The sequence below is a fragment of the Lactuca sativa genome, chromosome 7 (assembly GCF_002870075.4).
Source record: "Lactuca sativa cultivar Salinas chromosome 7, Lsat_Salinas_v11, whole genome shotgun sequence".
Classification (NCBI taxonomy): Eukaryota; Viridiplantae; Streptophyta; class Magnoliopsida; order Asterales; family Asteraceae; genus Lactuca; species Lactuca sativa.
In genome coordinates this window covers 33,952,349-33,969,806 of record NC_056629.2, presented here as the reverse complement: position 1 = coordinate 33,969,806, position 17,458 = coordinate 33,952,349, and the positions used below count along the sequence as shown (strand labels likewise).

At 39.0% G+C, this 17,458-nt stretch overlaps 1 protein-coding gene and 1 pseudogene across 1 annotated transcript; one reads left to right on the top strand and one right to left on the bottom strand.

The window, feature by feature from the left end:
- The first annotated feature begins 277 nt into the window (after nucleotides 1–277).
- LOC111880730 (cationic amino acid transporter 2, vacuolar-like) lies at nucleotides 278–1,947 on the top strand (annotated as a pseudogene).
- A 786-nt stretch (nucleotides 1,948–2,733) lies between these two features.
- LOC111880642 (F-box/LRR-repeat protein At5g02910-like) lies at nucleotides 2,734–16,825 on the bottom strand. The gene is made up of 4 exons (XM_023877064.1): nucleotides 16,756–16,825; nucleotides 15,009–15,254; nucleotides 14,460–14,675; nucleotides 2,734–3,107 (listed from the first exon to the last, which is right to left on the bottom strand). The coding sequence occupies exons 1-4, from the start codon at nucleotides 16,823–16,825 to the stop codon at nucleotides 2,734–2,736; spliced, it is 906 nt and encodes a 301-aa protein (XP_023732832.1).
- Nucleotides 16,826–17,458: the final 633 nt, after the last annotated feature.

The following is a 17,458-nucleotide window of genomic DNA, read 5'->3' as shown; positions in this document are numbered from 1 at the left end:
CTTGAGAAAAAGATTATGTGCAAGAGGACCTTTTCCTAGTTTTAGTAAACCCAAAACTACAACTTTTAAAGATGATGTCAACAAGTTGATTTTCAATTAAAGATTTTCGTTTTGAAAATTCATTGGATAATAAATCGGATGAGGTTTTAAGGTCAGGGTGTTTTCTTTCTTCTGTTTCTTTTTATTAATTTTTTTTAATCATTATTCATTTCTTTTTATTAATTTTTTTTAATCATTATTCATTTCTTGACAGATCAATGTGTCATTATTCATTTCTTTTTTGGCCAATGCATCTTTTGATCAATGCATCTTATGATAAACATGTTCAAATGATTCTGTAGGAAACATGATAAACGTTGATGCAAGTGTTGCTAGAGCTGAGGGTTTTCAGTTGGGCAAACGTCTCTCAGTTTTTGATCTCATCGCCATTGGTAAACTTTCAATCAACTTACGTATCATCACCTTTCATCGTCTATCTGTTATTGATTACTTCTCGGATTTACATCAAGTAAAATTGATACATATATATGTTTTGTTGATTAATACACGCCGTTTCTCCTAGTGTCGTTATGCAATGAATTTGTTATGTATGTATGTATGTATGTATGATGTTGGGATGCATTGGTATCAATTAACCTAAAAGTTAAAGCAATTTTATCAGGAGTTGGAGCAACAATTGGAGCTGGAGTTTACATTTTTGTGGGAACAGTTGCTAAAGAGCAAACAACAGGGAGTTTCAGCATTATGTTATGTAGAAATCGCATGTCGTTGCCCATCTGCAGGGAGTGCATATCACTATTCCTACTTATGTGTTGGAGAAGGGTAATCTCGTAATTTCTCCTAATAATTCTCTTATTCATATAATCATATTTTCTTTCTGCAAATCAATATTCTATCCCCTTCAACTTCTAGTGTTGCTTGGTTGATTGGTTGGTCCCTGATTCTTAAATACACACTTGGTGGAGCAGCAGTAGCCCGTGGCATATCCCCAAATATGGTGCACTTCATCTCCTTCTTCTTTCAACCTAATTTATAATTTCAATTTTCTTTTTCTTTTTTGAATTATAATTTCAATTTTAAACAGGCTATGTATTTTGGAGGTCCAGATAAGCTTCCTGCTTTCTTAACTCAACCCACCATTCTTGGAATTATAGTTGATCCTTGTGCTGCTGTTTTAGTCTTCATTATAATTGGACTACTTTGCACTGGAATCAAAGAGGTATTTTAGTCCTTTCAATTAATGACTTATTCATATAGCACATATTCTTAAATTTTATTATAGTAGTTGATTTATACATAGGTTTCAAGACTCAATGGGTGGGATATAAAGTTCCAGGCGGGTAATATGTTCATTTTTTCACATGTGTTAAATTACCATTATAACCTTGGCAACATGAAACATGTTTCTGATTTTCAGGTATTTCCCGTATGGAGCTAATGGAGTACTTGTTGGATCTGCAACCGTTTTTTCTCATATATTGGTTTTGATGCAGTAACCAACAGCAGAAGAGGTAACACTAGTGATTGTGATTGTTCTTTCTGAAGGGTATAATTGTAATTTTAATATTGTTTATATTACAGGTGAAGAATCCTCAAAGAGATTTACCTATTGGGATTAGGGTATTTGTTGTGTTTACATTACAGGTGAAGAATCCTCAGGTGAAGAATCACTGTTTACATGCTGTGTTTTGTATAAGCTTGTATCTGCTGTTGTGATTGGTTTGGTGCCATGTTCCCAATTAGACCCTAATACCCCTATCGCCTCCGCTTTTGCTAATTATGGAAAGCATGGAGCAGTGTAAGCATACAACATTTCTTTCTGAAGGGTGTAATTATAATTTCATCTTTATTTACATCTAAAACAATCATTATGATTTTAGATACGTTATAAGAATCGGATCTGTCACTGCTCTCTGTGCTGCTTTAATCGGTGGAATCCTTCCTTAAGTATATATATATATATATATATATATATATATATATATATATATATATATATATATATATATATATATATATATATATATATATATATGCATGTTTCTTTTTTACTTAATGCACAAAGCATGTCTTGATATAGGTTAATTGAAGGGGGAGGGTAAAATTGTCATTTAAGCATATTCTGACAGTCATTCGGTAACTTTGATAGTTTTTGTATTATAATGTTTGGTTGTATCATTATTTTATGTTTTTTAGTATAATAATTTGATGATTGTAGTATTTTTTTCTTTTAGAATCATAATAAAAAAATAAAATTACAAGCTCGCGACGGATTAGTGACAAAAAAAAAAATAATGCATGAATTTTGTGAGGGATTAGCTAGGAAAAAAATTATGTCTAAAGTTTACGACAAAAGAACAAAATTAATTTATGAATTTTGCGAGGGATTAGCTATGGGAAAAAAATCATGTCTAAAGTTTGCGACAAATCTGCGACGGAAAAAAAAAATTAGTATATGAACTTTGCAAGGGATTAGCCACAGGAAAAAAACTGATCAGGGAAATTTGCGACAGAACAACGACAAAATGTCTTTAACAAATTTTGTCGTTAATGTCCTGGGTAAACGTATTGAGTGACATTTAGAGACGGATATTCTGTCGCTAAATTTGTCGCAAGGAAAAATTGATCTGTCGCTAAAACCCTCGCTGAGTCATTAGCCACGTTTAAATTACCTATGGAATCCATCGCAATACGGAATAGCGACGGATTCGTCCGTCTCTAAAATCCTTGTTTCTAGTAGTGATCATCAAGATCCACGTATCCAAATAACACCAACTTCTTAACAATCTGTGAAGTAATATTGAGCACCCTGTAACCATAGCAATATTCCAATACCAAAGTCTCCAATAGAGGACTACCAGATAATATGTTTTCAATCAACTCTTCATCTAACTTCCTATGTGAAATACGCAAACTCCTAAGATTTTTCCAACTAATTGCCCCAATCAGATTGATTATGCAGCCTGATAATTTCAGATCTGTAAAACATGTGTTGATGAAGAAAAATTGATCGAATACAAACTCAGTTCCGTTTCCCGTATTGCATAAGCTTAAGTTAATCTCTTCAACGTGACAGCTTACAGCATAACGAATCCAATTGTTGAACTCTGAGTTAAATCGGGTATTATAAGAGGCATTCAATTTGAAGCTTTTGAGCTTCAGTTGGTTACATTGAGTCAGGGTTTTGTTGACCAACGAAACAAAATCGGACACCAGGTGATTATCAATGAAAATGAGAAAAGGAACCGAAGTCCAAAGATGCTTCCATCGTTTGGAGAGTATACCTGTTTTATATACTATATTTATACTACTACTATATAAAATATTTTGGTTAAATATTAAAAGTTTAGAAGGTACTAATTATAATGTTTAATGTACAATCTATTATGCAAAGAACACTAATTATATCAAGAAATCAAACATTAAAACCGTGACATACAATATGTTATGCAAAGAATACTAATTATCTCAAGAAATCAAACATTAAAACCGGCTACTACAAATTGAGGACGTATTTATGAATAATTACAAATTTTAAAATTCAAATTCTCTTCATCGATCCCTCTCTCTATATAGATCTCATTATCTCTTCAAAATCATCAATGTCTAATAAAAATCAACATTGCAGAATATCTTTGGAAATTAAAACCTCTTGAACTTTTTGATTGCTTTGCTACTTTGTTACAATTGATGGCAGGTTGACTCAGACATTGTTGTTTTTCGGTGTACAATTTGGATTTTGAGCTATATGATTTTGATTTTTAACGACTTGAAAATGTAGGATGCCCTAATTATTCTCTTTAACTCCTTATAATCACTCACTATGAATAAATTGGTAGCACTGATTTGTGTCCATAATCAGTTTTGGTTTTATTGAATGGTATTTTAGGTATTTGACAAAGAGTTGAGTATCTAATGTTCTTTACTCTTTTTTTGCAGCTTCATCAACTGGTTCAAACAGCCTGTTGTTTTGGACGAAATTCTTGGTTGATCATCTATTGGAATCACTGATTCCATTCCAACAGAGACAATTTATGATATCCATGTAAATAAGAACCACTAGTAATTAATCATAGAAGTGGATTCCGTGATTCCAACTGAATGCATACAAATGGAGTTCTATTGGTATCTAAACTTACTTATTCAAGTATATTATGATGTAATTGAACTTTTCATATTTGACTCTTTTTTGTTGAAACCATATTATCTATGTTTAATGAGACTCAATCAGGATGATTATGCTGAAATAGTTGCTACATGATTCGAGAATGAATATGAAAATGACCTTGTGGTGCATATATTTATATACTACCAACAATATTCTAATGAATTGTTGTTTGGGTATAACTTTTAGTTACTAATCTTTGTTACGTTGAATGTAATTGTCATGTAGATACGAAATTTGGATATTTTGTAAAGTTTACTTTGATAATTGTTATGTATATACGAGTCACAATGGTATAACAAGTACAAAGTATGAGGTTGATTACATTAAAGTGTGAAAAATTAATGGTTATTTGGGTAGATTCAAAATAGTTGGTTAGCCATAACTAGCGGAAAATATCCCCAATATATCATTGCATAACAACACGCTTACCAAAACAAGAAGCATGAAACTCTAAGTCAATTGTAATTAAGTCCATGTTAGGTAACTTTTCATAACCACTTGTCTGGAAGACTACATAAAAAACATTATAATTGTTATTCGAATTGGGAGATGATTTGTACACAACAAATTTTCTCAGTACACAACAATTGGTACTTTAAAATGTTGTACTGTACAACTTTATAAAGCATAAATTGTTGTGTATGGCGAAACACTGTTGTGTACGAATCATTTCTCATTCGAATTGCTCAAGAAAATGCCACAACTCATAAAGAATGGATATTACAAACAAAAACGAAGCTTCTAAACGAAAATAAATGAATCAGAGTAACAACTAATAATCCATTGACTAAAGATCACAAGAAACAGTAGATTGATCAATACTTTAAAATAAGAAATGATCCAAAACACAAATGAGAGGACCCAATTAACCCAAGTAAACCTTACAAAAACAAACAGAAAGAAATATGAAAGTATTTCACAATAACAATAATCCCTAAACATGAATCCAAAGCATCACTAATCTCACGGAATCACTCTGAATTGCTCTCACTCTCACACGCAGACTCAATATGAAAACCATCAGGAAACTTGATATTTGATGGAACAACGAAACCTTTAGCTTTTAAACAAGACAGAACCTACAAACAAAACAATACAGGTGGAAAGGACAACAAAAATTAGAATCATGAATTGCATATTTACATGTATGATTAATCATGAATAAAGAAAACGAAAATATAGCTATGACATCTCGTAAGAAGTAACAGACAGAAACCTAAGAAGCAGAAGCAAAGACACTCATGCTCCATAAGTGGGTTTTAAACAGCATAATGAGAAAACGCCTTATAATAATTAATGATTAACAAATAAGAATGTTTAGGTGGGTTTGTTTGGGATTTCTTCTGCAATGCATATTTTGGATTTGCAATTTCATAGTGATAACCAGGACTTGAAGCAGATAACCAGTTGATAGGAGCTAATGATAGTTAAATGTCAATCTTTAATTCAGTAACTACTTACCTTCTTTATTTTTTTTGACCCTAAACAATCAGAAATCATAATCATAAGCATTTTTAGCTAAACACTCAAAATGTACATTTTATCAAGGGCTAAACAATAAAGTACTAATAAAGCTAACGATTATATAATTTTTACAAAGATATAAATTGTCAGAGGAAAAGGAATTTCACCTTAGAACAGAAACTTCCAATTTTAAGCTCCTTGACATGGGATAGATTTAGTATAAATCTTTTAAGCATCTCTTCTCTACGCGTTTGTAACGTCCCGAAATTCAGGTACAACCATTTAACCCTTCTTCTTTACCAAGTTGTCGAGTTTAGCCTTTGAGTGGAAAATGTTGCAAATGAGTACGTTGGGCGTACCGAAGTGTACGCTGCGCGTACTGATGCGCTTAAATTGGACGCGGACTCAATTAGGTACGCGGGGCGTACCAAAGTTACGTTGGGCATAACTGGCTCAGATGCAAAACCCTAAATGAGACTTGAGGACTATAAAAGGAATGATAAGGCCCTTACCCTAGCCACCATATTGCAGTGAGTGAAACCCTAAGAGAGCAAAAACCCGTTATAAGCTTGTGTGTGTTCTTAAGCTTGAAAGTGCCATTTTGTGTTGGTGAAGGAGAAGAGAAGGCCATTGTGGGAACTAAAAGTTGGAGGACAAGCTTAGATCCGAGTTCTACAAAGGTTGGAGCTTCATTTGGAGGTAAAAAGCTCAAAGCTTTCCTTACCATTGTTGATTTGTGCTTTATGGACCCATTTTTTTTAGGGTTTTTGGTTCCAAGGTGGAGACTTTATGAGCAAAGGGTCTACATAAGCTTAGATCTGCCCTTTTCCAGTGTAAAATGTGTTGTAGGTTCATAAAAATCCAATCTTGGACGTGAACATTAAGTCATGCATGAGTTATTGGCTTAATGAGGAAAAAGGAAAGGTGTTTAGAGTGATTGGAGACCATTACAGCCATGCAAAGGCTTAAAGGTTTCAACTTTATGGATTAAGTGGCCTTAGAATAGTCAGATCTGAAATTTGAGCTTATGTCTTAACCGTTTAAGACCAAAAATCAATTAGAGCATGAAACTGAGACTTACGTTGGGCGTAAATCTCAGAACGCGCCGCGTAAGGGTTTGAGACCCCGATTCTGGATCGACGGAGTACGCCCCACGTACAAGAGCTAGTACACGCCGCATACTGCCCTCTGTTGACTTTCGTTGACTTTTAGGGTTTGGTCAAAATTTGGACATTTGGACTATTGAAGGGGTAAAATGGTCTTTTCCCCCTTCTGAGAGATTATAGAAAGAGTCTAGTCTAGTTTTTGAGAATCGTGGTTAATTAGAGGTAAAATACTTTATGTGATTAGGCGGAGGCTAGATCAACATTTCGAGTTCGAGACTTTCCGAGGTTTCCCGAGGTGAGTCTTCTCACTATACTTTACCTGGAGTTTGTAATTAGAGTTATGTGACAGAGTATCTTGTATGCTTTTGTATGATGTGATTGCTATATGATTTGTGTTATGTATGATTCGGAGTTCACAGAGTTAGGACCAGAAGGTCCACAAAGTTAGGATCAGAGGGTCCACAGAGTTATGGGACTGGAGGGTCCCACTGAGACACATTGACCAGAGGGTCATACAGAGTTATAGCCTCGAGTGGCTACTATGTGTTGTATGTGGTATTTTGGGGAACTCACTAAGCATTTATGCTTACAGTGTTATGTGTTATGTGTTTCAGGTACTAGCGAGGATCGCGGGAAGGCGCCGACATGATCCGTACACACTGACCGAGGATTGTATTTTGTGATCTTGGGATATGTTTTATTGTGATGACATCTGTTGAACATGAGATTGGAGAATATCAAATGAGTTTTATGTTGTTTGAAAAATGAAAAAATATTTTAAATTTTTACGTCGTTACAAGTTGGTATCAGCGCCTTGGTTTGAGGGATTCAGATGCACTTTCGGGCGTGTCTGAACTCAAACTGAGGATTTGAGAAAGTTTTTCACAAAAAGGAACAAATTTTCTAAAGAGTAAAAGACCTTGAGAAAAACAGAAAGGAGCAGTGTGTACGATCAACCAGTGCCCGAACGGTGATTTCCTAAAATACCCTTACATTATGTGCTATGAGATATTATGTGATATGCTATGCATGCTAGAGTAGGCTAGGTATTCATATCTAGGACTAGAGTGGCCTGATTTGCAATGCCTTAGCCTAGGAGATTACTGCTTCTATGAGATACTTCGAGAGCGAGTAGGTAGCAGTGTGGAGCCTATGAGTGGCCTACTAGAGAGTAGCCTGTGCGTAGCGAGATATAGAGTACTTGTGATCTGGGATCCTAGGAGGAGGACTTGGGGTGAATGTTGATGCGTTGTGAAAGGTAGTATAGGGACCGTACTACTAGAAACACCGGATCAGTGAGCAGCCCAAGTAAGAGTCCTTAAGGTACTAAGGAACAGGTAGGGTTGAGTGATCGAGTGCGAGGATACTCGAGCGGGTCTCTGATTTTTTTCGTGTTGTGTTTCAGAGTCATTATGGTCAGTACGCGCCACACTCCAGAGAGCAGCGGTGTCAGCGATGAGGAGATTCGTAGGATGGTTCATGAGGAGGTGGTTGCGGCCATCTGAGCTGAGATACCGGAGATGTTTGGGTCTATCAAGACCACGCTGATTGAGACCTTTGATGAGCAATACACTGCTCTTATTGATGTTGTTGTTGTTGCGGCCACCGCGGCCGTCGCTGCTGCCAAGCCACAGGGGGGTGACTCGTTGTTGTACTGAGAGTTCAGCAACATGAAGCCACCAGAGTTTGATGGGACTCAGGATCTGATAGTCGTAATGAGATGGATCTCTGACATTGAGGGGTGCTTCTACACGTGTTCATGTCTGAAGCATCTAAGAGTACGATTCACGCTGAACCAGCTTCACTTGGGAGCGAAGGACTAGTGGAAGTTCGTGACGGCGGATTTCACTTCTGCTGAGCTTACCATGGTGACCTGGGAGAGGTTCACCACAATGTTTCGTGATGAGTATGTTCCCCCGATGGAAAGGGAACAGTTGGCCCAGAAGTTCTTGACCCTCAAGCAGGGTACTGAGTCTGTTACTACTATTACCAGGATGTTTCACAAGAGGGCAATGTTTTTCCCTGAGCATGTGTCTACTGAGCAGGCACGCATGAGTCGATATCTAAGTATACTGAGGAGAGACATTCGTGAGTTCGTGGCGAACTCGACATACCGTACATTTGTCGAGCTCCAGGAAAATGCTCAGAAGAGAGAGATTGAGCTCGAGACTCAGGCCAGGGAGGAGGCGGAGACTCAGGGGAGGGATCGGCGACCGGCTCGTCCCCAGTCGGCAGCCAAGTCGGCAAAGCCCACCGATTCGAGATTAGGGAACCAGAGGGGCCACACTTGTGGTAAGTGAGGCAAGAGTCATGAGGGGATTTGTCGAGCAGGGTCTCGCTACAAATGTGGCAAGGAGGGGCACATGGCTAAGGATTTCCCTAAGGGATTTGCAGTTTGCTCTCACTGCAATCAGACCGGACATCGGAAGGCTGAGTGTCCCTAGTTGCGGGGATCAGCACAGAGTGCACCGCAGAGATTTGCCCCTGCTGTAGTACAAGCTACCGAGAGTCGGCCAGTAAAGGCCGAGGCGCTAAAGGCTCGCGGTAGAGCCTTCCAGTTGACAGCAGAGGAGGTCCACGCAGCGCTCAACGTCATGGCTGGTATGTATTCTTTATCTTTTATTGCTATGTTTGAGATTTTGTGCTTATATTGTGGTGTGCTTAGGTACTTTTCTTGTGAATTCTGTACCTGCTTTGTTGTTATTTGACTCGGGTATGAGTTGATCTTTCGTGTCATTAGCGTTTAGTCAGCACATCAGTATCTGACGAGAGGTGTTGAGTCGACCTCTGCGAGTTTCTATACCTGACGAGTGAGCGGTGTCTGCTATTGATGTGATATGAGGATGTATACTCGCGATCATTGGGGTTTAGTTTCCGATAGATCTGGTCCCGATCGCGATGGGGGACGTTTGTGTCATTATGCGCATGGATTGGATGAGCCGATTTGGAGCTGTTATAGACTGCGAGTGCTAGCTGGTGACGATACGAGACCTTAGTGGGGGAGTACTTACGGTGTATGACGAGGGTACCTGATCAGGGTCAGCTTTTTGTTCGGATGACAGAGCGAGACAGAGTTTACAGCAGGGCTGTAAAGGATTCATATCCTATGTGATGGACACATGAGTGACCGCAAAGAGGCCTAGTTCGGTTGATGATGTTCTAATAGTGCGTGAGTTCCAGGATGTTTTCCTCGAGGAGTTTCTAGGTGTGCCTCTCGAGAGGCAGGTGGAGTTCCGCATCAATTTAGTTTCGGGAGCAGCGCCTTATCGCCTTGCACCGCCATAGATGCAGGAGTTATCCTCGCAGCTACAGGAGCTGTTGGGGGAAGGGGTTTATCCGAACAAGTAGCTCGCCGTGGGGAGCGCCGATCCTTTTTGTCAACAAAAAGGATGGTTCACACCGGATGTGCATTGATTATCAAGAGTTGAACAAGTTGACGATCAAGAACCATTACTGTTACCATGGATCGATGATATGTTCGATCAGTTGCAGGGTGCATCTTGGTTCTCCAAGATTGACTTGAGGTCCGGATATCATCAGATGAGGGTGCGGGATGAGGATATCCCGAAGACGGTGTTCAGGACTCGTTATGGGCATTACAAGTTTGTGGTGATGCCTTTTGGGCTCACCAATGCACCGGCAGCATTCATGGATCTCATGAACAGAGTATGCAGGCCGATGTTAGATCGGTCAATAATCGTGTTCATCAATGATATACTGGTGTACTCAAGATCCATGGAGCAGCACAAGGAGCATTTGAGAGAGATTCTCAGAGTTTTGAGTTCAAAGAGGCTTTACGCCAAATTCTCCAAGTGCAATTTCTGGTTACGAGAGGTCCAGTTCTTAGGGCATCTCGTCAACCAGAATGGGATATTGGTCGATCCAGCCAAGATTGAGGCTGTGCTGAGATGGGAGGTGCCGAGATCCCCCACTGAGATCAGGAGTTTCCTGGGGTTGGCCGGCTACTATTAGATATTTATCAAGGATTTCTCCAAGATTGTCGTTCCTCTTACCAGGTTGACCCGGAAGGGCGTGACTTTTAGTTTGGGTCCAAAGCAACAGGCCTCATTTGAGGCGCTTCACCAGAGATTATGCGAAGCCCTGGTGTTAGCCCATTCAGAAGGGATGGAGGATTTTGTGGTGTATTGTGACACATCAATATCAGGGTTGGGTGCGGTGCTTATGCAGAGAGGGCATGTGATAGCATATGCATCGAGGCAGCTGAAGCCTCATGAGACGAGGTATCCCACCCATAATTTAGAGTTAGGGGCAGTGCTGTTCTCCTTCAAGATATAGCATCATTATTTGTATGGGGTTCGGTGTACGATATACACGGACCACAAGAGTTTGAAGTACTTGATGGATCAACCCAACCTAAACATGCGCCGAAGGAGATGGTTGGATGTGGTAAAGGATTATGACTGCGAGATCATGTACCACCCGGGCAAGGCTAACGTTGTAGTCGATGCCTTGAGCCACAGGGTGGAAAGTGACCCATACGAGACATTTATATGAGGATGATAGTGATGACTCTGGTTTTGGATACCATACGAGAAGCCCAGGCAGAGGCAGTGAGACTGGAGAACCGCAAGAGAAAGCGGGTGATTGGGTAGGTATTTGAGTTCGTTACCGATAGCCGAGGGCTTTTGACCTTTCAGGGTCGGATTTGGGTGTCGTTTGCAAGCGGGGCACATACCATACTAATGGAGGAGGCGCACAGATCGAGGTTCTCAATCCATCACGGGGCCACTAAGATGTATTTAGACATGAAGAGAGAGTATTGGTGGCCCTATATGAAGAGGGATGTGGCGTGGTTTGTTGATAGGTGCTTGACCTGTCGTACGGTTAAGGTCGAGCACCAGCGCCCACACGGCAAGTTGCAGCCACTTGAGGTTCCCTAGTGGAAGTGGGAATAGATTTCTATGGATTTCATCACCAAATTGCCGAGGACCGCGAGCGGTGTCGATGCAATTTGGGTGATCGTTGACCGGCTGACAAATAGCGCTCACTTCCTTGCTATCAGTGAGAGCTCTTCCACAAAGAGGTTGGCGGAGATTTATGTAAGGGAGTTGGTGTCGAGGCATGGGGTGCCAATCTCGATTGTGTCAGATCGAGACGTACGTTTCACTTCCAGGTTCTGGAAGAAGTTCCACGAGGATTTGGGTACGAAGTTGCACTTTAGCACCGCTTACCACCCACAGATGGACGGAGAGAGTGAGCGGACGATTCAGACGCTCGAGGACATGCTTCGAGCATGTGTATTAGACTTCAGAGGAAGTTGGGACACATACCTACTATTGGCTGAGTTATCCTACAACAACAGCCACCATTCGAGCATTGGTATGCCTCCCTTTGAGCTTTTGTATGGGAGGAGATGTCAGACTCCTATCTACTAGGGAGAGGTAGGGCAGCGAGTGATGGGTAGCACTGAGATAGTGCTTCAAACGAACGAGCAGATACAGCAGGTCAGGCAGAGATTGCTGACAGCTTAGAGTCGCCAGAAGAGTTACGCGGATAGGCAACGATACGAGTTTGAGTTTCAGGTTGGAGACTTCGTACTCTTGAAGATATCTCCTTGGAAAGGAGTTATTAGATTCAGGAAGAGGGGCAAGATGGAGCCCCGGTACATTGGTCCATTCAGGGTGACCACGAGGGTGGGCAGGGTGACGCATCGTTTAGAGCTACCCGCGGAGTTGAGACAGATACATGATACCTTCCACGTGTCTCAGTTGGGGAAGTGTATAGCCGATGAAATGGCAGTAGTGCCACTAGAGGATATTCAGATAGATGCGAACCTTAATTACGTTGAGAGGCCAGTCGCAATTGTGGATCGGAGGATCAAGCTTCTGAGGAACAAGGAGGTGCCCCTGGTTCAAGTCCAGTGACAACATCAGAAAAAGTCCGAGCTGACCTGGGAGTCGGAGTCGGAGATGCGGGAGCAGCACCCGGAGTTGTTTACGGTATGAGACTTCGAGGACGAAGCCTGGTTCTAGTGGGGGAGAATTATAATACCCGAAATTCAGGTACAACCATTTAACCCTTCTTCCTTACCAAGTTGTCGACTTTAGACCTTGAGTGGAAAATGTTGCAAATGAGTATGCTGGGCGTACTGAAGTGTGTGATTCGCGTACTCATGCGCTTAAATTGGACGCGGACTCAATTAGGTATGTGGGGCGTACCAAAGTTACGATGGGCGTAACTAGCTTAGATGCAAAACCCTAAATGAGACTTGAGGACTATAAAAGGAATGATAAGGCCCTTACCCCAGCCACCATATTGCAGTGAGTGAAACCCTAAGAGAGCAAAAACCCGTTATAAGCTTGTGTGTGTGTTCTTAAGCTTGAAAGTGCCCTTTTGTTTTGGTGAAGGAGAAGAGAAGGCAATTGTGGGAGCCAGAAGTTGGACGACAAGCTTAGATCCGAGTTCTATAGAGTTTGGAGCTTCATTTGGAGGTAAAAAGCTCAAAGCTTTCCTTACCATTGTTGATTTGTGCTTTATGGACCCATTTTTTTAGGGTTTTTGGTTCCAAGGTGGAGAGTTTATAAGCAAAGGGTCTCCATAAGCTTAGATCTGCCCTATTCAAGTGTAAAATGTGTTGTAGGTTCATAAAAATCCAATATTGGACGTGAACATTAAGTCATGCATGAGTTATTGGCTTAATGAGGAAAGAGGAAAGGTGTTTAGAGTGATTGGAGACCTTTACAGCTATGCAAAGGCTTAAAGGTTTCAACTTTATGGATTAAGTGGCCTTAGAATAGTCAGAACTGGAATTTGAGCTTATGTCTTAACCGTTTAAGACCAAAACTCAATTAGAGCATGAAACTGAGAGTACGCTGGGCGTAAATCTTAGAACGCGCCGTGTAAGGGTTTGAGACCTCGATTCTGGATCGACGGAGTACGCCCCACGTACAAGAGCTAGTACACGCCGCGTACTGCCCTCTGTTGACTTTCGTTGACTTTTAGGGTTTGGTCAACATTTGGACATTTGGACTATTGAAGGGGTAAAATGGTCTTTTCCCCCTTCTGATAGATTATAGAAAGGGTTTAGTCTAGTTTTAGAGAATCATAGTTAATTAGAGGTAAAATACTTAATGTGATTAGGCGGAGGCTAGATCAGTATTTCGAGTTCGATATTTTTCGAGGTTTCCCGAGGTGAGTCTTCTCACTCTATTTTACCTAGAGTGGTAATTAGAGTTATGTGAAAGAGTATCTTGTATGCTTTTGTATGATGTGATTGCTATGTGATTTGTGTTATATATGATTCGGAGTTCACAGAGTTAGGACCGGAAGGTCCACAGAGTTAGGACCAGAGGGTCCACAGAGTTATGGAACTGGAGGGTCCCACTGAGACACATTGACCAGAGGGTCATACAGAGTTATAGCCTCGAGTGGCTACTATGTGTTGTATGTGGTATTTTGGGGAACTCACTAAGCATTTATGCTTACAGTGTTATGTGTTATGTGTTTCAGGTACTAGCGAGGATCGCGGGAAGGCGCCGACATGATCCGTACACACTGACCGAGGATTGTATTTTGTGATCTTGGGATATGTTTTATTGTGATGACATCTGTTGAACATGAGATTGGAGAATATTAAATGAGTTTTATGTTGTTTGGAAAATGAAAAATTATTTTAAATTTTTACGTCGTTACAGCATTCTCTTCCAATGCCACAAGTTTGTATAATCTAACTCAGCTTCATCTAAAGAAGACACATTTACCGAAAAGATTCAGCAACACCAGATCACCTTTGATTGTTAGTGATAAAACATCAGGAGCATTGATGTCAAGAATATCTTCAAGACCTTCATAATCGTATTCAGGTTCATGGTATCCAAATAACACCAACTTCTTTACACTTTTTGAAGTAATATTAAGCGTTAACCAACCAAAACCATAGCAACGATCTAATACCAAAGTTTCCAATACAGGACTCCCTGATAATATATTTTCAATCAAATATTCATCTAAACTCCCACAGATTATACATAAACTCTAAAGATTTTACCAACTAATCGTCGCAAACGGATTAAATACACAGCCTTCTAATGTCAGCTTAGTAAAACATGAACGAATTACAAAAATTTGATCTAATAGAAATTTACCCTGTAACTTTAAATTAAGCTCGTTAACGTTACAGCTTATAGAATAACGAATATGATTGTCAACGAAGGAAACCAAATTGGACCGCGGTAAAATATGACCTGAGTCTGTAAAGACGAGAGTATGTACCCAAGTCCAAAGATGTTTCCATCGTCTTGAGAGCTTGCCTGTTCTAATGGGGTCTTTTGTTGTGGGTAAACCAGACAAGATTTCAAAAAGAAAGCAATCTGACAATGCACTGATTCGATCTTCTCCCCCCTCCTCCATGATTTCTTCAAACTTTATCCGTTTTGTAGGATTTTTTGGTTGATTTTGACCTTCTTCTACCATTTCCATGGCAGCAACGAAGTTCCGCTGCTTTCCCTCAAGAAATTTTGCAACAAACCCCGAATTAGGTGTAAATGTATACAAAACTGTGAAATAATGTTTGCTTTCACCTCTAAACTTTAAAAAGTTACAAATCATTCCCGAATTCTTTCTAACTATTAGCCGATAATTTAGAAAAACCATTTAGCTAGGAAGATAAAGTAGAGATAAAGTTGTGCTAATCAATCCAAGTTGTGACACTAGATATCTATAAGGTTTGTAACCTAAATCAAAATTGGTTTAGTCAGTTTGGACTTGTTTGACTTTAAAACAGATCTAACATGAAATATGACGTTCAAAAAAGACATGTGTCATGGGATATCATGAGCGGGTCAATTTGAGAGCCAATTATGGCACATTAACTTGTGATTCAAGGATGATTTCTACTAATGAGACATGTTTCTCAACTTAAAAAAAATGAAAGCACTACTGGTGTGAAACACAAACGTTATTTTTCCAACGAAATTAAGGTTTATGATGTTAAGATTAAGGATTTCGATAAATGCACACAATACATAATTATCTAGATGATATGAGATTAAAAAGCTAAACAACAAGTAGTGCTGTAAACGAACACGAACAATGCGTGTTCATGTTCATTCGTTTAAGTTGGCCGAACAAACAAACGAATATGAACGGATATATGAACGAGTTTTTTTTTGTTCATATTTGTTAATTTAAGAAATTGCTTTGTTCATTTTCGTTCATTTATGTTCATGAACATGTTAAATGAACATAAACAAATAAAGATAAACAAACACAATTGAACATATATGAATATAGGAATATACTAAAAAACAATTGAACATAAATAAACTTAAATGAATATAAATAAACTTAAACGAACAACATAAAAAAATTCCACGAACATAAATAAACGAACAATATCATTATTTATGTTCGTTCGTTTAACTAAACAAATGAGTATTTTTGTTAATGTTCGCTCATTTATTAAATAAACAAACATAGATGAATTTCCCGCCGAACGGTTCACGAACAGTCCGTCGAACGTTCGGTTTGTTTGTAGTCATAAAAAGATGGAACACAAGGATTTAAGGTTCATTTTATTAGAGTAATCAAGTTACGTCCACTATAGAACTAGAGAATTTTTATTGATAATCTTCAATACACAAACATTTAATATATATTAGGATTACAATCAATGAGACATATTTATAGAGATCATTTGACCTAAATGTTTATGGACACTCCCATGGGCGCAGTACATAAAAGATACTTATGTGTTTGCATAAATTCGGTTTTGACCGGTCTTTCCACAAGCAGTTCTGGATCGGTTTAATCCATTTTGATCCGACATTTTAATTTTTTTTAAATAAATTTATAAGCACCCACATATAACATAAAATGAAACATAACTTCATTAAAATATTTCAAAAATACATCAAACATCAAAATGGAAGAGTTTTGGATGCCAAAACTAACCTACTAAACTAGTAATAATAATAAAGTGTTATAATATTTTGTTAAATATTCTTCATTTTTGGGGTCTTCTACATTGAGTTCATCTTCATAGGGTCTCCTCAATACCATCGTATTCATCTTCGTCTTCATCCTTATCCTCATAGTCATTGATGTCGTAAGTCGCTTCTAGAGGCATTGATATGCCTTGTTCCCATTCTTATTCCATTATTTCCAGCTCGACATTGTTTTGATGTGGGTCTTCAAGTGTTGAAAAGTGTTATATACATTGTCATTGTACCCAAATAAAAGAAAATTTTATTGCCATTAGTTTTAGACTTTCCATTGTTAACATGTGCATAAGTTGGACATCAAAAAGGTTTTAACTGTGTGTAATCTGTAGCTTTCGTGGATCATAACTCAAACATAGTTTTCTTCTCAATTGCATGTGAAGGTGATTAGTGTTGGTGATTTTAGTGTCACCATGTGATTTTATGTAATTGGAACTAACATGTGAGCTAAGGGGCTTTATAATTTGTATTCTAATATATGTATGGGTTTGTACGGAGTGCACGTATGTATAAGATTGAATTAGAATCCGATTCAACGGCAAGTCAGGGGTCCGAGGCAATGCCCCTAGCGGGATCCAAGGGGAAGAGCCCCTAGCTTCCAAATTTTACATATGGGAACATAGTAGGAAAATCGAATTCTTGAGGGTGATTATGGTAAATTGACGAAATTAGTCAGTTTTGCAAACCCTTGATTTCCTCATTAAATTCCACATTTTCTGACTTGCTTCCAAAGGAACCCATGACGGCAACCCTAAGAGGCA